The following is a 25,511-nucleotide window of genomic DNA, read 5'->3' on the forward strand; positions in this document are numbered from 1 at the left end:
TGAGAATTCCATTCCTAATATTCTGCTAAGAGAAACATAAATTAGTGGCTCAAAAAATAGCAGTCCCAATTAAGACGCTATTAATGTAATAACCACTATAATACTGTTGAAGTGCAGGTTTTATGTGTTCTTCTCTGAAACCATGTAGCATTTCCTTCTTATATACTTCTATTTATATCCTGTCCCTCCTGGACACTCCCAATGGAAATCTTAACACCGCCACCTTGTCCATCTCTAGCTATGCCTCCTATGGGCCTTGTTCTTGACCTCATGATGCTTTCCATCAAGGTAAAAGAGTGGCTGGTTAATTATTTATTTGTTGCACTATTTAAATACATGTCTAGGTTTTGACAACTAGATCTTAACAGACTAACAAAGAGTTTTACCTAAGTCAGTTTCAAAGCAACTTCAACAGATCCAGGGTATAATCTGATTTCACTTATTCCAGTCAAAATAACCACTGTGGTCATCAGCTTATTAAGTCAGTAAGGATTTCATAATGTAGGTACAAACCCATTCGTATGAAATGGGCACCTTTAGCAAGAGCTGACCAAGCATTAATAAGAATAAATCTACAGGCAACAAAGGAGCTAGTTTTACAAAGGAAGACAAAAAATATAATATTAATCTAATAGTTAACATATAATACAGTCTGAAAGCAACACAGCTGCCACAGATAAGGCAGCAAAAACGAGGGTATGCAAACACTACCATGAGTATGTGTATATCTGAACCTGTGTGTAATTTTGATTGATTATAGAAAATCCATAATAAATACATATGTGGGGTTTTTTAAAGTCATTAAAATATTACATTACAATATGTTGTTATATTACAGTTTTGTCTCCCTCTGTAGAATCAGTTGCCATTACATATTTGAGACTGATAATATGCTGCAAACGCAAAAGTTAGATTGATAAACCAATTAATAGGAATTGTAAATATATTATTTTTCATTATAAAGTGATTCTGTATATTATTTTTCATCAGTCGTACAGATTTTTTGCAGGTACTATCTGTAAAATAAATCAGGCTATCAAATGACTTTAACCTCTTTCTGCCTCGTCAATTTACCGTAAACCTGAGAGAAACTACTCCCCCACAATTTTAATAACGATAAAAAGCTTACATGTAATGTGATTATCACGCAATTTGTCTTCACCCTTTCTTTCACCTTTTCTTGGGAATCTTCAAACACGTTTTTTCGGCTTAAATGAGCTCAGTGTGTGTACATCAGATTGACAACAACGTCTTTTACAGATATTACGGTTCATGTTGCCAGGGAGTGACTGAGCCGTAGTCATACAGACACAATAGAGCTGCAGTCATCATGTATATAGCAAGTGTTTGTATTTGAAACTATTAGAGCAATATGTAGTATCTCTCAAATTCTGTGAGTGCAATTTCGAAGCGTTGTTCTGGGGCTATTATCAGTGAGCTCTGATGCCTTTGCACTAACAAGCTATCTTCGTTAGACAGTAGGAGAGTGGCCGTGCACCGTTAGCTAGCTTTAGCCAGTTTGATAACATCATAGCTGCCTTGCCAGTTTTTACTATGGAGTTTCCTTTTGACATAAACCAATTATTCTCCGAGAGGATCTCTGTCTTGGACCAGACCTTGGTTGCAGGCCGCAAATCTGCAGGAAGGCAAGTTTCAAAGGTTTTCGAATCCTTTTGATAGTATTTTACAGTCAGACACTCGGTTCAGTTCAGGTTTTCAATTCAGGCTTACATAGCACAATACCAAAAATATACATACAGGCTCAAATATGTACTTAAACTTACTTAAATATTCTAATGTGGTGCTACAATATCTTTTTAAGTTTACACGGCCAAGGCTTATTGACTTTTCATTGGTGATCATAATTGAGTCCCACTTTTCCTCCATAAGAAAGATTTGATTGACAGCACTCATTGGACCCCAGGGATCTCAGTAAAGAAGAAAGAATTGTAGATTTACACAAGTTGGGAAGATCTGTTGGAGCCATGTCTAAACAACTGCAGATTCTGAGATCACCAAGTCAAACAATTGCACATAAGTACAAGTATTTGGGAAACTATCACCGTCAGATGACAGGAAATTGCTTAGTTGTTCAGCAGTGTGCCCCACACAAGGTGCACTAAGGCTTAAGCTTGCCAGGATGTGACTGGTCTTAATGACTGCTCTTTTTGACAAGTCAGATGTCTTCAGACTACAAGTCACATTCTACATCATGACATGCCTATAATGGATGTATGTAAACATCTGACCTCAACTGTAAGCAGAACCATGTATAATGCAAATAGAACATAAATGACAAATCTGTGACCTCTTGGGCTGATCTATCTGGCCCTATGTGAAAAAGCAAGGAGTCAGGGACACTGCCCCCTTTTTTTTTTTTAGAAAAAATAAACCTGAATGAACAGAAGTGGCCTGTTTAGGCAGGGAAACAGACTTTTATCATGCCTGTGGGCCATCTGGTATCCTGCATTTAGATGTACTGTGAGAAAGAGGTAGAGTGTCTGGAATATAAAAAGTGAAAATGAGCCTCTTATCTAATAATATTCTGCTCTGCGATTTCTTTGCAGGCCAGATCTTCAAGCTCACATAGCCACAGTTATTGATGAACTTGGGAGGGCCTCAGCAAAGGTGAGTCTGTGTAGTCCGCTTACTTTTCTGTGTAAAGACACATGTCAAAAGGGAATATTCTGCTATTTTTATTATCTGCCATATGTATGTTACTATTTTCCTTTTAGTCAAAAGCTCAGGATTCAGACTGCTCTGAACAGCTGCTTTCCTTTTTTTATTTTTAGAACAAGCTAATGTCAGCTCTTTATGAATTTCTTTACACTATCATCTTCTAAACAAGTCAACCCACAAGTCAAACTTTTATGTTTGTGTGTACACTGTCTACTGAAGTAACATCGCAGTGTATCGCCTGACATGTCCAGTCAAAATCACAATGCATAGTTGATTGGTGACATCGAAATATTGCTATTTATGTTACCTTCAGTATTTCTTGAGCTGTGTTTTCCAGTTCAGTTGGGACATGAAATAATCTTATGTGACTGTTAACTGAAACACTAAATTCACTTATGTCACTCAATAGCAGATAATGAGTGTATTAATACAGAAAAAGCATTCTGCTGTAATGTTTGTTTCAGCCAGTCTGTGTGTTATTGACTCTATATTTCAGATCAGATTCAGGTAAGTGCAAGCAGATGGATTAGAGAAGCTCCCATTTCCAATCAAGAACAATAACCCAGTTCACGCCCTCATATATTTAATGGAATTGTAATTATGCAGTTTTGGTCACAATATCATCATTTTACTTAAGTGTTTTAAAGCAAGTCCAGTATGAATTTTGCTGGATGACTGAAAGTATTATTTTGTTGAAAGCACCCATCATTCGCATACACTGTAAGGCCTGATCATTCTTCCATCTGTTATAGCTGTGCATTGTCCATTGTACATATTTTGTTTACTAAGGATGAGTAGCAGCAGGAATTGGAATCCGAATGCCTCATTTGCATACTTAGTTGACACCCAACTCACATTGTGTCTGCTGTCAGTGGTCTTTTTTTATGCACTCTCTCTTGTCTTATGTGACTCTTAAAAGGGAATAAATATGGTAATGTCTAACTAGATAGTTTCATTCTTTTACCCACTAAAGTAGTTTCGCTTTGCTGCTTTGATTCACTTTTCACAATAATCTCCATTATGGCCACTCAGTTCATAGTTCATCCTTTGTTTAGCTCCTGTACTTTGTTTTTTGTTAAGGCCAACAGTCCCTTTAGGACAGCTTCCATCTGACTGGCTGCCCAAACAGAAGGTTTGTAGAGCAAATGGGGGTAAGAGGCAGTGTCTGTGTCAGATATGAGCATCTTTAGAAGCAGATCTGCTCATTTTGACATGATACAATAGGGGGGAAAGCATACAAAGAAGTGTGAAGCTTCAGTATTTGGCTTAGAGGGTTGGCTTGCTGGTATGCTGACATGTAATTTAAATCTAAGCATCCACCACTGGAATGGTATGACAGAAATTTTCTCTTTAAATTAGTTGAAATTGTTCTCTAATGCAAAATTTGGGGAGTTATAAAAATGTGAATGTTATTCCAAGACTTTATGTATTATTACATAATAGGTATGTTCCTGAAATTGATTTTGTGATTTTCACAGATCTTCAAAGATGATTTTATGTTTTTGGGGGTTTTTTTGTTTTTGTTTTTGCGCAATTTTCTGTTTCCTTCTTTTTGTTTTGATGTTGTCTGTGGACATTTAGTTTAAATGAATCAACACTGAGTCATACTAACTATCAGCATTCTTGAAGCAGAGGCCACAGCAAACTTCCACACCATTAATCAACCAAAGACCAAGATTTAATTGATTTGAAAGCCGGATGCTTAGCCTTGTCCACCCTAGCTGGACAACTCAAAAAACAGTCTTATTTGTTATAAACCATTGTCCTCCTGGGCCTTACACGGAGTTTCTGTCTGATTTCGCAGACTTTTTATCCGATTTAGTACTCCTCTCGGATAAAATGATTATTGCAGGTGATTTTAACATCCAAAGGAAAGCCTTGACATTTAATCTGTTATTGGACTCAACTGGCTTCTTTCAAAATGTGAAAGAACCCACCCAACACTTTAATCACACTCTAGATCTTGTTTTAACACATGGCATAGAAACTGAACATTTAACAGTGTTTCCCAAAAAGCCTCTCTTGTCTGATGTTTTCCTAATAACAATTACTGATGATGATGATGATGATGATGATGATGATGATAATAATAATAATAATAATAATTGACAATAATGATTACACAGTAGTGGGGAGTAAATTTCATCACTGTAGATGAGATGAGATGATGATGAGATAGCCTTTATTTGTCAGTTGCAGTTGCCCACAACCGAGATGACAGACCTTGCCAACCGTACATACAATACAAACATCACATTGGGGAGACAGGTCAGGCTAGGTGTAAAACAAAAGGATAATACAGGAATGCACAGATATCAACACACCATAGCACAATAAAACACAGACAAGCAACATGGGAGAGTATTCCAGTGTGTACAGCTGATCTGGGACCGCTGCAATCTTCGATTACGCCTCCAGCTGATCCGGTGTCCACATCGGCTGGGAGGATGCGTTGGATCCGGGGTAGGGAGGGTGATAGTGAGGGCGTATCAGTGTACATGTTTCGTGCGTGTCACCACGCCCGGTTAAGCATCAGTCAACAGTCTCCAGTGGACCCAGGTGGCCTTGAAGGAGGGGCAAAGAGTTCTGACAACAATCCTGTTATCATGGGAAGAATTTGTTGTTCCAGTCAGCTTCAACCTTGGCAGGCCTTCAGCTGGCGCCAGGGGAGCCGCATGAGTGAAGATCGTGAATGTTTGGGTTTAGTGCGAACAACTGCATCCAATTTTTACAGTTGGTCTAATGTCCATCACTGGTCACCAGTTCTCTCAATTCCCGTTGTTCTTCTCCAAGATCTTATCCATATTGCGTTCAAAACACAGTCTGAGTACTCGCAGCCAATCAGCTATCATGTCGGCCAGCCTTATGGGATCTTGAACAGCTGTAGCCGCTTCCTGTTCTTCGATAAACCAGGTCCAAGCCAGCTCCAATCAGCCCGAACTCTGTTATCATGGTTTCAAATTGGTAGATGTTGTTCATTGTCCTCCATCGAGAGTGTCGCCAGACACACGACGCAACTGACCATCGAGTATCCGGCAGCAAACGTCTCCACAGGACAATCGGGCTCTCCCAAGCCTAGCAGAGTGTCAATTCCATTACAGGACCAGTTGATGAAATCCATAATTCTTTAGGTTTTAGAGAACAAGACTGGGAAACTCTTTGAGGGTTAGAGTTAGATGAGACTAGACAAACACATAGAAGAAAATAAGAACAACCCCAGGTTTCTTTACTGCACTGTAGCCAGGCTGACAAAAAGTCAGAGCACCGTTGAGCCAACCATCCCTTTAATGTTAACTATTAATGACTTGATGAAATTCTTCACAAATACAGTTTTAACCACTAGAGAAAAAAATGCTCATAATCATCTCACAGCTGTAGCATTATCTACAGCTACTTTCAGTACCACTGATATTTATTTAGACTCTTTTTCTCCAATCGATCTTTATGAGCTAACTTCAGTAAATGCCTCTGCCGAACCATCAACGTGTCTTTTAGACCCCATTCCTACAAGACTGCTCAAAGAAGTCCTGCCATTAATTAATGCTTTAATCTTAAATATGATCAACCTATCTCTAATAATCGGCTATGTACCACAGCACAGAAACAGCTTTAGTGAAGGTTACAAATGATCTTCTTATGGCCTCTGACAGTGGACTCATCTCTGTGCTTGTCCTGCTAGACCTCAGTGCAGCGTTCGATACTGTTGACCATAATATCCTATTAGAGCGATTAGAACATGCTGTAGGTATTACAGGTACTACACTGCAGTGGTTTGTATCATATCTATCTAATAGACTCCAGTTTGTGCATGTAAATGGAGAGTCCTCTTCACACACTGAGGTTAATTATGGAGTTCCACAGGGTTCAGTGCTAGGACCAATTCTGTTTACATTATACATGCTTCCCTTAGGCAGCATCATTAGAAGACATAGCATACATTTTCACTGCTATGCAGATGACACCCAGCTCTATCTGTCCATGAAGCCAGATAACACACACCAATGAGTTAAACTGCAGGAATGTCTTAAAGACATAAAGACCTGGATGACCTCTAACTTTTTGCTTCTATATTCAGATAAATCTGAAGTTATTGTATTTGGCCCTAAAATTCCTAGAAATATGGTATCTAACCAGATACTTATTCTCGATGGCATTACTTTGGCCTCCAGTAACACTGTGAGTCATTTTTGACCTGGATATGTCCTTCAATCCACATATTAAACAAATGTGTAGGACTGCTTTCTTCGATTTGTGCAATATCTCTGAAATCAGAAATGTCCTATCTTGGAGTGACGCTGAAAAAGTTCCAATAAATACATAAATTAATTGAATTCAAAATCCTCCTCCTCCTCCTCACATACAAGATAATCAGACCCCATCTTATCTTAATGACTTTATAGTACCATATAACCCAATTAGAGCACTTCGCTGTCTGACTACAGGATTACCTGTGGTTCTAATAGTATTTAAAAGTAGACTGTTAGGCAGAACCTTCAGTTTTCAGGCCCCTCCTCTGTGGAACCAGCTTTCACTTTGGGTTTTGGGAGACAGACACTATTTCTACTTTTAAGATTAGGCTTAAAACTTTTTCCTAAAGTTCAGGTGGATGGATCAGGTGACCCTGAATCCTACCGGTCAAGGCAGATGTCGTTCCCCCCCCCCCCTCCGAGCCTGGTTAAATGAATAGGTGTGTCAAAATGTTTGACTGGTAGTGTGTATGTATAGCTTTCAACTTGAACTTTGACATTGATGTCTGCAAAGAATGGTGTCAGCTCAACTGACAAAATCCAACGACATCTGTTTCTATTTTTAAGATTCCCATTCTTTTTTCCCTCAGGCCCAACAGCTCACAGCACCTATAACAAGTGCTTCCAAGCTGCAGACCCAGAAGCATCAGCTCTATCTTCTTAAGAATGGAGAGAGCAGCGGGTACATCTCATATCCCTTCCTCAGCTTTCACTTATTATTCAGCTTCTCTGTTTCTCTCTGGATTGACTGAGTTGGTGTTTTCCAGCGGGACCTGGTCAGATGAGTCATGTTGAAATGACAAATCATGTACTGTAGCATTGAGACATAAAAGACACTGTTTTTAATGTATATCACAGGAGCTCACCTCAGTAGATATTTGTATTACTCATTGCCAAGTCAAACTAACCCCTATTCCTGTCTCCTAACTGCAGGGGACGTGGTGTGGTTGTGGGATTTCTGAAGGTTGGCTACAAGAAGTTATTTTTGCTGGTGAGTCACTTATATTTTTTTTAATTTCCTTTTAACTTCTTTCCTTTCGGCCTTGCTGTGATCTGTATTTGACTTTCTGAAAGGCTTTTCAGGTATGCTTGCTATATTTCCTCCACAGGACCGGCAGGGTGTGCACGTAGAGGCAGAACCACTCTGTGTTTTGGATTTTTACATAGCAGAGAACCTGCAGCGAAATGGCTATGGGCTTGAGCTATTTAACTTCATGCTACAGGTAGAGAATACTTTAGGAATCCCTGAAATCATCTGAAACAGACCTTTCACAAAAAGAGCTAAAAACTGGAATGATGTGATAGTGGTACCTAAAATGATGACATTAGTATTGCAGGTCATTGCTGTGTGTGTTTATTGGTAATTGCATGTTTTTGTTTCTCTGTCTTTCTCCATCTCCCACCTGTAGCACAAGAATTTAGAGCCAGTGCTGATGGCTTATGACAGGCCTTCACCTAAATTCCTGTCTTTCCTGGCAAAGCATTACTGCCTCACGCAGAGTGTTCCTCAGGTACGGGCTGCACTTCACACAGTCATTACACTTTTTAAAGCAAATCTTTATTACCTCTGGAGAGCAAAAGAAAACCCTGTAGTTTTTCATTTGACTTTTAGTGGGGCTTCGCTTGTTATCATGGCTATAATTAGGCTAATCTTGCTCCCTCCTCTTTCTCTTCAATTTTGGCTATTTTTAATACTGCTACTTCTCTATTGTAAAATAAATGGTTGTTTACAAGTTTATCTGTAGTGGAATTTCTGGGAAGACAGGGTACCCCCTGTTTATATAATATAATCAGTTAATAGCTTTACATCTTAGGACAAGGTAAATTTAGATAAGAAACTGACTGAGAAGAGAAGGGTCCAAAATAAGAAAAACAGTGCCAGCACAAGACAAAAACATCCAATGTACAATTCAAATTAGTCAAAATTATATCACCTTACAGTATTTGCATTACTTGAATTTAAACAGTAGGGTTCCAGTAAAAATATACATGTAACTCATCTGACAAAGGGGGAGTTATCAGCCTGCTTTTCATGTGTTTTTAATGAAATTTAGTTTTGCCGTTTCATGCCAAAGATCAAACAAGAGTTTCTATACTGGATTCCATTCATAGAAATTGACATTATCAACTAATTACTACTCTCAATCTTCCTAAACATAAAAAAAAAATCAGGAAATCCCTGATTTGAAAAGTGGTGACACCTGTGCATGCACTGACATCAGAAGGAACACAGTGAGATGGACCTAAAAGATGTATACAGAATATAAGCTAGACAACACTAGTTACACACTTGGATCCCAAAAGACTACGTATGAGATGAGTTGTAAGTTCAAATGAGGAAATTACAAAGGCCTGATTTAGACCTTTTAGAGACTATAACGTAACTGTAAGTGGCGGACATTGCTGCCCGCATTTTTGCTGGTATAGTATCATTGGGTCATCTCCCAAAGTTTCATATGCAGCCAACAGACAGAAAAGAAATTCCTTCCTAGCTTCTTGCTTGTTGATGTGATCAGTTTTTTGGGGGCAAACCTATTTGTCCCTCTAGTTTTTCCACTTTTTTGTGCATTCCCTCATTCAGGTAGTTTCATCTCTCACCAGGAATTTTCTGACATTTGTGAGTCCTTATATTGATGCTATCATTATTATTCCTTACACTGAGACTGTGATTGTTATTCTCTTACTGATAAATTATAAAACTGCGTTGAAAAAGTAGCTGGAAATGCACAGGAGGAATTGACAGTGCTGACCAACCCATTCAAAATTGTTGCCAATTGTGTCAACCTGACCTGCAATTACTTTTCTCAGGAGTTGCATATCAGGTTACATCATAGGTTACAGTGTAGGGATGTTATTGGTGGACACACCACTAAGACTGGAAATGCAGGGGCTGTCAGGACACAGATGGTTATCTACTTACCTAGTTAACTTCATAAGAAATTTTAGTGATCTGTTTTCTTATTATTCTGTCCAGGTCAATAACTTTGTGGTTTTTGAAGGCTTCTTCCTCAACAGAGCAGGTAACTTTTTTGCCACTTTGATCCCATTGCTGTGGTTCTGCAAGCGATTATTAAATTATATCTGCTTTGTGTTAACATAAGTTATAAGGTGTCTTCCAACAAGCAGCTCCAAAAATGAAATTCTTACTGGTGAAGCCTGTGTTTTCTTAGCATTCTTGATATTTCTGGATATGTTAATCAACACTGGTGGTTCAGTATAAGAACAGTATGAGTTCAGTTATATAATACTTAACACACTACATCTAGTAGTTTTAAAGTAAACAGGTGCTTAGACACAAAGTAAACACACAAAGTTTTGTCACATGTGTCTTTGTGGAAGAAAAAAAGCCACCTGCAGTAGATTCAGTGGGTAGAGCAGGTCATCTACTAATTGGAAGGTTGGTGGTTCAATCCCTGACTGCCCCACTCTGTGTGCCAAATATTCTTAGACAAGATACTAACCCCAACTTGTTTTGTGATTCATCGATTGATGTATGAATATGTGCTTGTGTGACCAGATGAACAAGAGAAGCTGCATAGAGTGCTTTGGGTGCTCAGGTAGAATAGAAACGCACTATATAAGCGTTTCCAGTGGGGGAATCATTTCGTCGCTCATCCAAGTGTCTTCATCAATCTCACCTGACTGCAGGTTTCTCCAACCTTAAACAGCATTTGCATAATGACTGAAACTAGCACCACTGACTGCAGGTTTCCCCAATCAGCTGCGGTTGAAGAAGTCACTTGGATGAGTAATGAAACATTTCTCCTATGGAAATGCTACATACAGATGAACATAATCAGCTTCTGGGGATTTCCTTACCTGGATGATTGAGCATGCATCAATGATTCAGTAAAAAGGACTAGATGTTACAGTCCCTGATAATGCATTGCTTTAGATGGAGAGACTCTTGAGTGATGGCTGTTATGAGGAAAGGCGGCCCAGAAACTTTGCCAGCAGCACGCATCGTTGTGTGCCTCAACTTTCGGTCTTTTACCCAGGCTAATCTGCCATTTTCTTTCCTTGGTTAGGTTTAGGGATTAGAGATCTGATCTAGTTTATCATTTTAAAATTTGGTACACATCGTCAGTAGTGGACCTTTGATTCATCGGGTGTTTCGGCCATTATCACTAGACACCCTCATCCAAGGAGGCCCTGCCAGGGTTGATCAGGCTCTGGAGTGTGTCACTGGTTTATGTTAACTTGTTATTTCTCTTCTTCTTTCTTCTGTTTAGTTTCCTACAGTTTATTTTTTATCTATTCACTGCAACTGAGAAATAATACTTACCTCTTCAGCATTTATGGAGCCTAACATCTTCAAAGGGATAGAAAAGGTGATAGAGACAAAAGGGACAAGATAGGAGAGAGGAGAGCCAGAAGGGGGCGCCTGATCTGGCTTCCCACACCTCCCCGCCGGATCGGGCTGTACGCTCTACCTCCCCACTGTCTCCCAGAAAAGGGAAGAAGAGTAGAGGGGAGAAGAGCGGAATATTTCTTTTCTCTCGCGGTTAGCTGACTGCCTTAGCGGCCCAAGTGATGTCAGCCCTTTTTAGCCATAGCCAGTGACTGGTCCTCTCAGCAGTGTTAGCTAGTTCTCTTATAGCCTGCCGTTGCGCCTGTCCTCTGATCCTAATCTCTCTAAGCAGCTTTGCTGTTGTGCTGGCAACAAAGACCCTGCACCCCACTTCCACCGGGCGCACCTTGATCTTCCAGCCTCTGTCCTCTGCCTCAGCTGCCAAGTTGGCATACCGCAGCTTCTTACGCTCAAACACTTCCTCAATTGCTTCCTCCCATGGTACCGTCAGCTCAGTGACGTACGCAAGTTTTGGGGGGTTAGACTAAAGGACGAGGTCTGGTGGCAAAGTTGTTGTTACGATCTCTGTGGGAAAAATTAGCCTCTGATCCAAGTCCACTTGCATCTGCCAATCCCTAGCAACCTTCAGCGGGCCCAGGTCTGGGGTTGAGGGGCTTGTCCTCAGCTTGTCTCCTTCCCGGACAAATGTTGATGAAAACTGACGCTCCTCTTGGTTCGTGAAAGGTTGAGCTTTGATGGATTTTCTTTTGCACACAACTTTCTCTGCTAGACACCTGAGGACCTGGTTGTGTCTCCATATTTATCAGCCCTGATTAAGGCTAGACCAACCAAGATGTGCTTGAGTGTTGCTGGGACTGTACAAAGGGGGCAGGATGCGTCCTTTCCAAACCACAGCTGCAGATTTATTGGGGAAGGTAGCACATCATATGTCGCTCGGATGATGAAACTTAGTCTATTAGACTCCATGCCCCAGATTTCACTCCATAAGAGTTTCCTCTTTTCCACACTCTCCCAATTCACCCAGTGAGATCTCAAGCCTCCTCAACCAGGCTAGGGATAGGCAATGACAGTATCCCGTCGCTGTAGAGTCCAATGCTGCTGAGGCATTTGGGAAGTCCAAGCCACTTCTTAACGTAGGAGCTCACTAGCCTCTCTAGTCGATTGGCATGATTGAGTGAGACCTCGTACATTGTCAGCGGCCACAGTATTCTGGGTAATAACCCAAACTGGAAGCACCAGAGCTTCATTTTCCCTGGGAGTGCAGTGTTGTTAATCCGCTTGAGGTCATCAGCCAAGTTCTGCCTTAGTTGTTCTAGTTGCCACGTATCATTGAGGTCTGCATTATACCACCGTCCCAGGCTCTTTATGGGCTTCTCTAAGACTGTTGGAATTGGTTCTCCACTGATATAGAATTGCTTGGCTGTCAGCTTTCCTTTTACAATGAGTATATAAGAACCTTTAGATATGCAAGTTTAAACGTGGCACTCAACCCAAAAAGAGTGCTGCAGTGCTTTCATTCCAGTTCCAAAATATTTTGTTTCATCAAACTCTCCCAGGGTCAACCTCTTCTCCTCTGAGGGATCAGAGGGTGTACAGCTTTTTGTAAGGACTGTTCTTTCTTTTTTTTCCCCCTCATACATCTTGGTCCCATTCCTCTGTCCCATAATTAGTATAACTTCACACGTCAGTGCTTACGTTTCAGGTTAGCTTTCCCATCAGTGTAAATACAGTGAGGAAAATAATCATTTAATCCCCTAATGAACTTTTAGGTTTGCTCATTTACAAAGAAATGAACAGTCTTAATGGTAGATTCACTTTGACGGAGAGACTGAAGATCAACCAAAAATACAGAAAAATTACACAAGAGAAAATTAATTTTTAGGCCATTGAGTGAAAAAAGTATTGGATTCCCAAGCTAAACTTGATTTATTACTTGGTGGAGAATCCCTTGTTTGCGAGCACAGCGGTAAGGCATTTCTTGTAGTTGGTCACCAGGTTTGCACACATTTTGGCCCACTCCTCTTTACAGAAAGTTTTTTGCTGCCACTTGACAGCTCCTTCCACAGATTTTCTATAAAACCGAAGTCTGGAGTCTAGGCATTATCTGAATGTGCTCTACTTCTTCTTGGAACAGGGGAACTTATGTTTTGTTTCATTAGCATGCTGAGACAATGACTTGACAGTGACAATGACAGAAGCAACAATGACAGAATTAGTGTTCTGTCTGGGAGAAGGTCTTTTTGTCCTAGATTTTACAGTATGTGGTAAAATTGTTCCATTGCAGAAAAACATAATATTTTCTCTTCCATGCTTGACTGTGGGGATGGTGTTCTTTAAGTCATATTCAGCATTTCTCTTTCTTCAAGCATGGCGGGTCGAGTTAATGCCGGAGAAATCAGCTTTGGCTCCTGATGATAGTACTTTATCTCAAGCCTTCTCTGAGTCATTTAGATGTTCACTGGCAAACTTAAGACAGACCTGTATGTGCGCCTTCTTGTGGCAGGCGCTCTTGCAGGTGCAGCAAGAGTTCAGTCCATTAGGGCGTAGTGTTTTACTAATTGTGTTTTTGGTGACTGTGCTCCAAACTGCTTTCAGATCATTAACAAGCGCCTGCTGTGGAGTTTTGGACTTTATTAGCTTACAGTCATCCTGCATGGAGTTCCAAAATGGGAGCAGACTGAGATTGATGTTGGTATGACTGAGCTCATACCAACAGCTGTCACCTTCTCACCAAACCTCTTGATTATGATCTACCATTCCAACCTTGTGCAGGTCTACGGTCTTGTCCCTGACATCCTTTGACAGCTCTTTGGTGTTGCTGGTGGTGGAGAAGTTTGAATGGAAGAAACTGATTCTGTGGGCAGCTGTGCTTTTTTGCTTGATATCATTCCTTTCTACATTAAAGTGAAATTTCTATAATATTTAGAGACTGTTCATTTTTTTGTAAGTGAGCAAACTTACAAATTCAACAGGGGATTAAATCATTATTTCCCCTACTTTATCTCCTTGCTACATTGGTACAGTATATGGCATGTGTGATGTATCATGTCATATATTGAACCTACATTCCTGGGTTTCAGAGAACTGCAGAGAGAAATCCACACCCTGTATACCACTCCTAAACTCCACAGACCACTTGATACCTGCTTGTTTCCTGAACCTCCAATGTGTCACTTTGTTAAAAACAGCTAAAGTGTGTTGTATGACTACATTATTGTAATGACTGCGAGCAGTAAGATCATGGTTAGGAAGATTGGTAGCCTCTTTATACTGCATTTTGTTTACCTCTGACATCATTAGGATGGCTTTATAGTGTAGAACAGGACGAGATGCCAAGCAAAAATCATTTTAAGAAACACTTTTGACCTTTTTGAGCTTCATGGTAGTAACATAGTTTTGTATTGTGCCCCCTGTTGATAGTTGACGCTCATCTGCCTCAAATTACCAAATTTAATTAATAGTCTTTGACATAGAAGTTGATAGCACAGAACCACTAATACATTACCTTCCTTAAGCTGCATTTGTATGCCCAGCATAGGACACTCAAAGGAATTAATAAACTGACACAAACGTGAATATAGGTTTCAGGATTAGCTGAATCCAAGGAAACCATGTTTTTCCACCGCGTGCCGCTCCGTTTAGACGAGCATTGGAAAATTATACAAAAGCTAACATGTTGTGATTTACATAAAAATTGGGCACAAAGTGATTATAAAGAAGTGAATGTATAAAATGTCTTGTTGTTATTATGACGAGTCTTATACAGAGGCTACCAATCCTTTCAACCAGAGATGTGCTCTTTTTGTGCCAAAGGTACCTGAAAGAATTGTCTTTATAGTTAAAACAGCATGAGTAGGCTAAAAACAGACTTGCAAATAAAAAACAAAATTTAAATATTGGATTCTGGCTAACTCAGACTGCTCAGGTAACAGAACAAAAACAAGACTTTGCCTGGCTGAATCAAATACAGTGGAACCCCGGCTTACGAAGACCCCATTTAACGAAAAATTCAAATTACGAAGGCACTTAACGGCAATATTTTTGCCTGCAGTACGACAAAATGCCCGTGTAACAAAATCCGTTTGCAAAATACGTTTTGCTGTTCCACGTGAAAGACGTATTGTTGTTGCAGTGCGCTATTTCATGTGCTTTTCTTTTGCAAGTAGCCTATCGTTGATTCATAATGGGGCCGGCATAAGGCATAAATATGAGCGAGTTTAAAAAAATGTTAAATAATTATCATTGCACAGTGTACGTACATGCATTAATTAACGTAAATGTAAGTTTTAGCTTTAAAGTTTAGAATTAAATTCCATAATGTTATGTACATGTACACGTACATATGTATGCATGCCTACGTATGCTTTCTTCAGCCTCCACCTAGAACTTCGTCTTCAGCCAGCATCGCCTCACTCAAAAGGCGATGGAAAAAGGTGCTTCGACGAAAATTTTGACTTACGAAAGACCCTCTGGAACGAATTAATTTCGTAAGTCGGGGTTCCACTGTATATAAATTTTATATATTTATTGACGTCCAAAACAATCATGTCAGGTACAGTCTGCATTGATTTTTGGAGAGAATATTTCACTCGTCTGAGCTGCTGGTTTTGTCAGCATCAATATATGAATTCTGTTTGACAGTGGATCCTCCCTTTCACAGACACAACACTATCTTGTAAGATAAAGTAGAAATAGTTCTTTCAGAGGAAACATTGTTTAAATGTATGGAGGAGCACAACTGTCTGACTAAATGAATAAATCAAAATGCCATTAAATTATTATGTAATATTAATTTTTAAAAAAGTTACATAAATTAAAAGGTAGTTTTCCTACCTTTTAATCATAAGTCATAAGAATCAGCTAGTTTACAGCATCAGATTTGTCTGATGTATCATGCATATGCACTGCAGTCTAAAGTTCACCTGTTTAGAAATGTAACTGCAAACCGCTTGGCACAAGTGTTATGTATGCCATGGATACATGTAATATATGTCAGCATATTACAGAAGAGGGACCTGTAAGGCTGTGGTTCCCAAAGTGGGGGTCGCGCCCAGCTGTTTGGAGGGGGGGGGTGCAGTATGAATAAAGAAAGAATGGTTGGACACATAATGGACAGGTTTTTGATGAAGCATGTCTTCACTTCTCATAATGACTAACTACTAGTGAAACTTGGCACTCATGAAATGAATGTGTTATTTATAATATAGACAGTTTTGGTCTTCCATACAGAGCTTATGAAGGACAGTATGTGGGGCTGTGCTGTAAGGAGACGGGTGGGGTGATCGACTCGTGTTCCTCTTCTGCCTCTGCTCTGAGTTTGTTCTCCTCTGCAGCGGCCCAGTTGAGAAAGGTTCCCCCAAAAAAGCCAGACGGAGAGATCAAGCCTTACTCTTTAATGGAGAGAGAAGGTAAACAGTCACATAGTGCCACTTTGCCATAACCAAGTGTTGACATTAAACATTAAGACTCTATTCCAAGTACACGGTCATAAGAAAGCACTTGTTTCCCTTGTCGGTAACACTGATATAAACTGTGGAAATAAACAAAAATGTGCTGGAAAAAAGCTTCCACAAATCCTTTTATGGTAAGTCTGAACATTGAAGAATGGACTGGAGCTGATCTTCCTCTATAGACCAGAACACGTAATACCAATAAAAATCTTATACACTAACTCAGCAAATGCAGAGTAAATTGTAGGTTATAGCATGTTAGCGGTGACACTCAAAAAAGTAATGTATTACACATTACTTGTCTAAAAGTAATGCATTTTGTTACTTAACTTCCTTGTAACTTTGTGTTACTCCTTACCATGGCTTGAACTGCATTGTGATATGATTATCAGTTGAAAATATAAATGTTAGTCTCCAGTCTTACACATAATGATGGCTATGGGTAGAAGATGAACCAGCTAAAAGTGCAAATTCAAGAACCTTGAATCTCTGTAAGCTGATATTTGTAGCCAAGGAGCAAGGCTTCTTTTATGGCTTTCCAAAGTTTGAAAAATGTTATAAAATTGTTGTTGTTTTTGTTTTGTTTTGTTTTTTTTGGGGGGGGGGGTTTAAAGGTGAGCTTTTACCAAGCACAGAGCCTATAAAATATGATGCTCTCAATTAGTGCTATTAGTATGTACATATTTTTTTCTGTCTAGCTGTTCGCCAGGAGCAGAAGAGTCTTCCTTGGCCGTTTGCTCCTCCCCACTCCCCCCAGCGCTCGGTGGCCTCCCAGTGGTCCAAATCCCTCAGCGTGGGATGCTCCCCCAGCAGGGCACCCCCTCGAGTCACTCCAACTTCTTCCCCTGGTTGCAACAGGAACCAGAGCCCACAGTCACCTCTCAGCGACCGCTGCAGAGCAAGACGCACCAGGTAAGAAGTAACGCACTTCTTTCTGTAAAATTCACCTGCAACTGCATTATGGAAATCTATATTTTACACATCTTAACATCATGTCAAGGTCAGTTACTGCAAATGAAATTTGCCCACAGTTTCAGCCTCAGTAACAAAGAAAAGCTGGATCTGTGAGAAGAAACACTTAGCAGACAATCTGCAAATGTTGTTCCACCTGTGTAGAGGGTGCCCGGTTTAGACGAAGCAGGATTACACCGTTGTCATTCCCACAGTCAGTTGTTTACATGGACCGCCTTTATGTCATCCTAACACTAGCATCTTTTTCTGTCACACGAACCCTGTGCACGCCATCCTTGACTAAATTCATAGACTTCCTCTAAAGTCTTCCTATTTTCCTCCTGCCTAGCGGCTCTATTTTCAACATCCTTTGTCCAGTATGTCCACTGTCCGTCCTCTGAACATGCCCAAATCGTCTCAACCTCTCTAACCTTTTCTCCAATCCGCTCTGATATACTAATATTTAATCCTGTTCATTCTGGTCTCTGCCAATGAAAATCTTAACATCTTCACCTCTGCCACCTCCAGCTTGGCCAGCTGTTTTTAGGTTAGTCGCGGCTGAGACCATTTCTGATGAGGTTTACATAGATGGTGCAATTAAAAGGCCAAATTCCTCTTTCAGGTTCCAACTTTCAGATGCTGTTCATCTGCTGTAGGTAGTTTTTTAGGCTAGTTTAATAAATGGCCTCAAAAATGCTAATAAATGCTGTTTTATCTGTGAATCTGTTGTTCTGTTGTTTTATTCACATTTGTCTGTTTTTGTCGGTTCTGTGTAGATACAACACTGTTATAGGTGCTTTATACATAAATGGGTCATATATATAATATGAATATAATAAATAAGTGTAAGTGGTATGTTAATAGCACTAATAGTTGTGTAAAGTTATATAAATTGTATGTGTACTCTTGAATGCATGGTTAAAGTGGCCACTAAGACCAGCAGCAAAACTAGTCAGATACTGTTGTTCTGAGTAGAACAAGGTCCAGATCTCTCACTGTAGTGATTAGTGGCTCCAGTTTTCCTGTAATTTGTAATTATTTTGCTGACCGACTCCTTTCATTCTCTCCTTCTTTCTCTTCTCTTTCCCCTTTTTTCGTCACCCATTGTGCTCCATTTATTTTGTCCCTCTGATTGATTCTGGCTCGTCTTTCTGTCATCAATAGTTCCCTTAATAGATCTCAGCTAGGCTTTCATTGACCAGCCTGTTCCTTCCCTTCAAAGGAATGGCTGATGTGTCTTAGCTCAATAAATAGCCTGTTTTTGTCTTATGAATGGGGAGTCTGTTGTTGCTAGAATAGTTATTCAACTCAAATGAGGAGAGAACAAACTCCTTTTGGCCTTCTTGTTATCAGCACGACAGACTGGAACTTGATGGCCGTGTCTTATCTGCTTGACTTTTTTAGAACTCATTAAACAACCTGCCACAAAACTGCTCTTGTGAAATTGCATTTTGTCACACACAGAAATGATACTTAAACAGGATATTGTAAATTAAGGCTGCGAGTCTTATTTCCATTCTTCTTTTTTGTGTGTTTTATTTCAACAGTATACCATGCATTTTTTCTGTTTGTTATATTTTGAGTTGTGTAATTATGTCATTTCTTTTTTCTTTTTTCTTTCTTCCATCCAAACATGTGCCTGTCTTCTCTCCTTTCTCTGCCTTGCTCTCCATCTTATTTGATTTTCTTCTCATCATCCTTGCTGGCTTTTGCTACTTCTCCAGTAGCCAACAGGGTCTAGTTGCGAGATGCAACTTGTACAGTCGACACATGGACACCAGAGCTGTTGGACTGCTGCACAGATGCTCTCCAGGTGAGGTTTTGTAGAGGTGTTGATGGCAGTTAAAAACCACATCATGCTTGGATGTAAATTCATGTAAATTACATTAATTTAATCTACATTCTATACAATGTTTATATGAAAACAGTATAAACGCAATAACAACAATAACACTTTCACGCATCCCAAATGTTTTGATGTTGTTAAACGAATGCATAATCTAGCTTAGTGTTAAATCTGTACCTGGCCCAGTGTTTTTGTTGCAGGTATTACATTTTACATTTAAAATTTTGTCAACATTTTTTTTTATCCAATTTTTTATTATTTTATTTATTATTTTATTTATTATTTTTATTTCAATAAATAGAAAATGTAAATATTTAGCAAATCACTGGTTTCTGTTCTTATTTAGCCAACCTCTCTGGAAATGTGGTTGTGTGACAGGATAATCGTAACTCATCAGCCACTGACTGATAGCCACAAACTCTAATCCAATGCACTCTGATCACGATGTCCAGTATGATACGCTGGGCTGAACTTTTTTTTAGCATTGCAAAATATTGATTGAAGACTATGGCAGATAAAAGACTGCTTCAAAGTTTGGACGTACACCTTGATTACTAAATGACTTTTATTTATTCCTTTCTATTGTTTGGGCAAAATGAAACTGAAATGTATTTCATATATAGTAGATTCATCAGAGAAGTCAGTTTCCTTTGATCACAGGTTTGTACACTGTTGTTACTATGTTCATGTAGTCAACACTTAGAATGTATCCACTTGAGAGGTAATCCTTGTAAGAAAGTTACTGGGTTCTTTAAGTAAAGCAAATTGGCTCTTACGAGAACCACCCCACACTGCAGAGGAGCATGTTCGTCACAGTTACTGTGTCCATGAATATCACTTGGGTTTAAATTGATCTTAAGCTCTGATTAAAACACTGACCCAGTTGTGGTTGTCAGACATAACACACAACTGGGTTTTGAAGTGTTAGACAGTCTACATGTAAAATGTTTCTTTCATTATTATGAATGTTTGCTCTCAGAGCACTGAGCATTGGGCCACTGTTGTTACGTCAGCGCAGTCATGTTGTTGCTAAAGCAAAAATGCAGATTATAAGAAATATTCTTTTTATGGAAAACTGTTTCATCAATTTCTCATTTTTATTTTTTATTATTCATCTGTTCCCTTTCCTCACATGTTAGCACCATGTGCCACCTCAGGTCTGAGAGCAGTAGGGGATCAGTCATACACATTGGGATACAGTATTCACTCACAACAAAACAGGTATTCACACATTGATCCACCAATTGTTTTAGAGGTTAGCAGGCATTAAAACAGAAAATGAGGAGGTTTAGTGTGCAGATGTGGGGTTGAAACACCTCAAAATGTTGTCACAATTACAAAAATGCCTCAATTGGAATTACATCCCAGCAGACGGATGACTATGATGGACCGTTTCTCTAAAATGCTCAGAACATGTTTTATGCACCAGATATGCAACCACATCTCCAGACTTTCCTATTAGCTTATTGATGTAATATTAAATTCATGGTGACACATGGATTAAATGCTACATCTGATTATTGTTGGCAACACAATAATCAGTATGATGAGGGAAAAAGATCTGAAAACTTTCTGAGCCTCTTCAATTCCTTAATGGACTATAAGAATCTACGCGCAGGCGACCAGAGCTTTTAGCAGCTTTGAGCAAAGTTGTACAGATATTTCACATTGTGGGTGCAGTGTTAAAGTTGTCTTCCTCAAATAACACAATAACAAGAGTAGCTGATGAGACAGTGTGACATATAATCATCACGTGGGTAGCAGAGTGACAGCAGCCCTCACACACAACCATAGATATGAAGAAATCGGATAAGAGCAATGTTCAGTTTCATATCTGCCCTTACTTTTACCTTTTTACCAACTCCCCGTTCACACAGGAACTGGCCTGTCTTGCTTCCACCTCTCTCTACATCCAAGAAGGACTGCATAAGCAGCACTACCTCTTTAGACAGGAGAGAAACACACCTGGGCGCAGATCCTGAATCCCGTCGTTCTGAAGAGGAGATGAAGGTTCTGGACAGTTCACAGCTTCCAGCAGGCAACCAGAGACCTCTGTTGTGGGAGAGTGACAGAGTTGAAGACAGGTCATGGGCTGTGGGGGTGCACTGCTACACTGCCCAGTGGGTGAAGCAGAAGCAGGAATACAGGAGCACCCGGCCCTGGTGAATGTGTGACGATTACAGACTTTAAACATTATCAAAATGTTGATGCCTAAAAGGCTTTCAGACATGTTTGAGCCGACTTTTGAGTGTTTGAGAGCCCACGATGCAACAATTTCTTTGTGAAGTTTAAGTGCCAAAGTTCAGTTCAGAAAAAATACACTTCCAGTCTTTCTGGTTTTAGAAAGGCTATTATAGTGGCTGCCTTAGTTGGTTTCCCAAACGAGTTCTTCAGCTGTCAACTAGCTCATCTTTTCTAGTCAACTGCAACTGGATAAGATGAACTAAATGTGGAGCAGTTTTCCGTTGAAGTCAGACTGGCTGCATCCTTGCTAATTGAATAATTGGCCCATTAAGTCTGTGGTGTTACTGGCAAGACAGGTCCAGCTAACTCAGGTAGGTTTTTCATCTTAGTAGCCTTCGCACTGAGCGTTGTTAGGTTCACTTATTTTGTTGTATAAATTCAGGGAAACATTGCATAAGACAAAGGTTACTAACGTGATCTTGGTTGATGGGATAATAGCATGATACACTTTCAGTTTATCACATTTGGGTTGTTGCATTTTTTAGCAAATATTTAAAAAGAGTGATACAGTAGCCTACTCTTAATTTTCCATTTCTGTTTTGCACATGTGTAACAGCTACATGCAGCCACAGACTGTAACATAACGACATGATGTACAGACAGGTTACTTGCTTCAATGTACCCTGGCATTGATTTTCCAAGTCTCTGGAAAGATGGATCTGTATCAGTCTTCCAAAAGATTTGATGGTTATGGAGTTGAGTGTGTAACACATCAATCCAAATTCTCCCCTGTTTGACCGGGTTCAGATGTGGTGACAGGGTAGATAGTACATCAGACCATGTGTACTTATGAGATTCCCTCAGGGTAATGTGTGTCAGGCAGTATTTAAAATGATAACTCATAACCCATGTTGGTGTTTTTCAGATCTTGCAAGTAAGAAAATAAATCCTTAAACATGCAAACACAGTCTGTAGACTGCTCTGGGTGCTAATGGTACAGGTCATCCACAAGTGCAAAGCACAGAAATAGACAATTAGTCATTTTTAATATTTGTTCAAAAATCAAACAATTAAAAAAGAACAGAAACGGTGTATTTGTGGAGAAATCAAGCATTTATTTTGGACTTAAAGAAGTCTCCCATGGACAGAGCTTCCTGCAACTTTCCACTAACCGGAGTTTCATTAAATAATGGAAATGTTTGTGAGACAAAACATATATTTTTAGGTTTTTCAGACAGAACTGAAAACAAATTGGGTAGAAAGTTTACACATTTTTGCTGTAATGTAAACTTTAGTTAGAATGGTCCATAAAGCCAAAATACACCACGATATATCCTTATTTTGTCATTTTTACACTTCCATGAACTTTAGTATTCCAACAGTCAGAATGGGCTTAAACCCTAATGCCAAAACCTGTTACCTGGGTTTAACTGAACTTATAACTTCTCTGTTTGATTGTTTTTTGTTGTTTTGTTTTAGTTGAGTCAGTCTGCTTTGGAGGTCCTACTTAAAAGAAGCAGAATCTGGGATTTATATGTCACTTAGTCTTTTCTGAATAAATTAAGCCAAATGAGAAAAAGCTAGAATTCATATTATACATTGTGTTTGAACAATGCTTCCAAACCCGGGGTGGAGGCGCAGTATGATCATTCATACAGTATCAGCAGATGGAAGACACAGAATTACTGGAATGTACACAGTGGAAACTGCCAGAGGAAGACAAGGCGGGAATGTTAACAGGACTGTTTTCTTTTTAAACACAATTCCCCACTGGTCCCATGAATTCCTGGATTTGTTTGAGGTACTTTTTTAGATGAACCATCCTCAAAATCCAGAGGGAGAGGGCCATTTTTTACCTTGTTACTTAAGGAAGATCATTAAAGCTAAGAGGCCCCTGGCATTGATTCACATTAGTGCTGCTATTTCACTGGCACTGACGTCTTCATGTCACAGAATTCACAGAAACATCCTTTCTATGCTGTACAATATTAAAAAAAAACTTATTAATTGGCACCTGTAAACACTAAAAGTAAACTGAATGTAGTTATTCTGCTCGATGGATCAGCGTCTCTCTGGTCAGCAATTTGTTTAACAGCGACGTCCACTGCAGCTGCAAGGAATAAACCCAGGTAACTACAATCGGATATATGACTTTTGGGACACAATAATCCCAAGAGATTTCACCTGCATCTCATAGTCATTACGATCACCATAATTACCCTCCATTGGATACCTTGGATCACCCAGAAGAAGCTGGACTGGGTGTTTTCACACCAACAGTGTTTATTCTGTTTAAATCGAACCCTGCTTCATGTCCTCCTTTGTGCAGTTCGTTTATGCAGATGTGAGCACGGTGATCGCAAAACAACTGAACTCCAGAGCGTTTCATTTACAGGTGTAAGTTTGAGCTAAAAGCCTTCTGCTGGCTGCACATGCTTTGCAGAGTACACCACCAGGAGTACAGCCTAGCTGTAAAATTAATGTATATTATCCATGTTGTCCACTTGGTCAAAACCCACAACCTAATGTTACTTTTGTTGCTCCTCTCCCAGACACATCTGACCAATAAGCGGACTAAACATTCTCACATAGTTTATGGTGACACAATGCAGCTCGTTCTCACCAACTAATTCAGGGCAGAATAAACGAACTAACACATGAAAAGGGCCTTAAATTAAATCAACAAAATTTGAAAAACATGGCAACCCGATCAAGTCAACGTAAAGGATTAGAAAATGATTTTAACCCAGAAGGCGTCACGGCTAGAAGATGATCTTGGTATAAAAATGCAGTCAGCAAACAGTTTTTGCAGACTGTGTGCAGCATCACAGCACCTATATCCCATGATACTGATGAGTAGTGTTGGTTATAAAGACTGTTCTGATAAACAAAAATCAGATTCCCTTTGGAGCGGGTGTAACGCTGAGTTGTTTGCAGAGCTTAAATAGTTCTCGTGTATTCGCTACGAGGACTAAAAATGTGATTTAAAAAAAAAACACAATATTTCGACCCTCTTGCACTGCACACTAAGGCACAGGCTTATGAACTACTGGCTTTGTTTGTGTCTTATAGACAATGTGTGGGGACACTTTGCTTGAATGGCTGCAGCCACTGCAGTAACATAAAACTGACTGGAACTGTTAAATACCAATTACTTCATAACTGGGTTGATGCTGTTCTCCTCACCTCTTTAATGTGCTTGGTGTGCAGAGGATAGTAGAAAATATATTTGTTCTGTCCAGCTAAATACAAGTTAAAGAAATGTTCCAGCACACCAGAACAAACTGTGAGAGGAAGGTGGAGGAAACCTAAAACATGCAAACTCAATACAGAAACCTCAACTGGGATTCAAACTAAGAACCTCTTTGCTACAAGGCAGGAATAGGAGGAATACAAAGAACATTAAAGACTAAAGCAACTCAAATTTCCTAAAGGCATGAAGCTATTTAAGTCACCAGTCAGTTTATTCAGGTTTCTCACTGTTGCTTTCTGAATATCTCACACTCTGACCTTTCAAGCAAAGAGCTCATTGTTGCTGAACTTGTTTTTCCCCTTTCATGCAGCAGAGGAAACTCTGAGAGTGAGATCTGCTCTCAGCGAAATGTTTGCCTTATGTGTGGAGGTTTTCTGTTAGAGCCAAATGTAGCTGCTTCTTAAAAACTAGTAACAAGTGGTAAAGTTACAATCTTGGACTCAAAAATTGTGTTGGTACAGTATATTAGTATATACACTTACTGGCCACTTTGTATAGCTTGCTGGTATCAGGATGATTGTTCTGAAGGATGAAGCCTTCAGAACTGTCTTACTTCTCCATGGTACAGGGGGCTGAATAATAATAAGAT

At 39.6% G+C, this 25,511-nt stretch overlaps 1 protein-coding gene and 1 long non-coding RNA gene across 10 annotated transcripts in view; one reads left to right on the forward strand and one right to left on the reverse strand.

The window, feature by feature from the left end:
* LOC145423609 (uncharacterized) overlaps positions 1-25,511 on the reverse strand; it is a 183,136-nt gene that overhangs the window by 121,708 nt on the left and 35,917 nt on the right. The window lies entirely within an intron of this gene.
* atat1 (alpha tubulin acetyltransferase 1) lies at positions 1,264-22,632 on the forward strand. 9 transcript variants are annotated; one of them, XM_026155725.2, is made up of 13 exons: positions 1,273-1,646; positions 2,568-2,628; positions 7,517-7,608; positions 7,860-7,917; positions 8,036-8,149; positions 8,336-8,437; positions 9,901-9,946; positions 12,795-12,840; positions 16,572-16,646; positions 17,387-17,600; positions 19,367-19,452; positions 20,625-20,706; positions 21,363-22,632. In XM_026155725.2, exons 1-13 carry the CDS (start codon positions 1,555-1,557, stop codon positions 21,465-21,467), a joined length of 1,173 nt encoding a protein of 390 aa, XP_026011510.1. In that variant the 5' UTR covers positions 1,273-1,554; the 3' UTR covers positions 21,468-22,632. The 9 variants fall into 9 exon arrangements, with proteins under 9 accessions (XP_026011514.1, XP_026011510.1, XP_026011508.1 ...); XM_026155723.2 differs by lacking the exon at positions 20,625-20,706; XM_080296740.1 differs by lacking the exon at positions 12,795-12,840 and having other exon boundaries at positions 19,187-19,452.

The sequence above is a fragment of the Astatotilapia calliptera genome, chromosome 22, assembly GCF_964374335.1.
Source record: "Astatotilapia calliptera chromosome 22, fAstCal68.1, whole genome shotgun sequence".
Classification (NCBI taxonomy): domain Eukaryota; kingdom Metazoa; phylum Chordata; class Actinopteri; order Cichliformes; family Cichlidae; genus Astatotilapia; species Astatotilapia calliptera.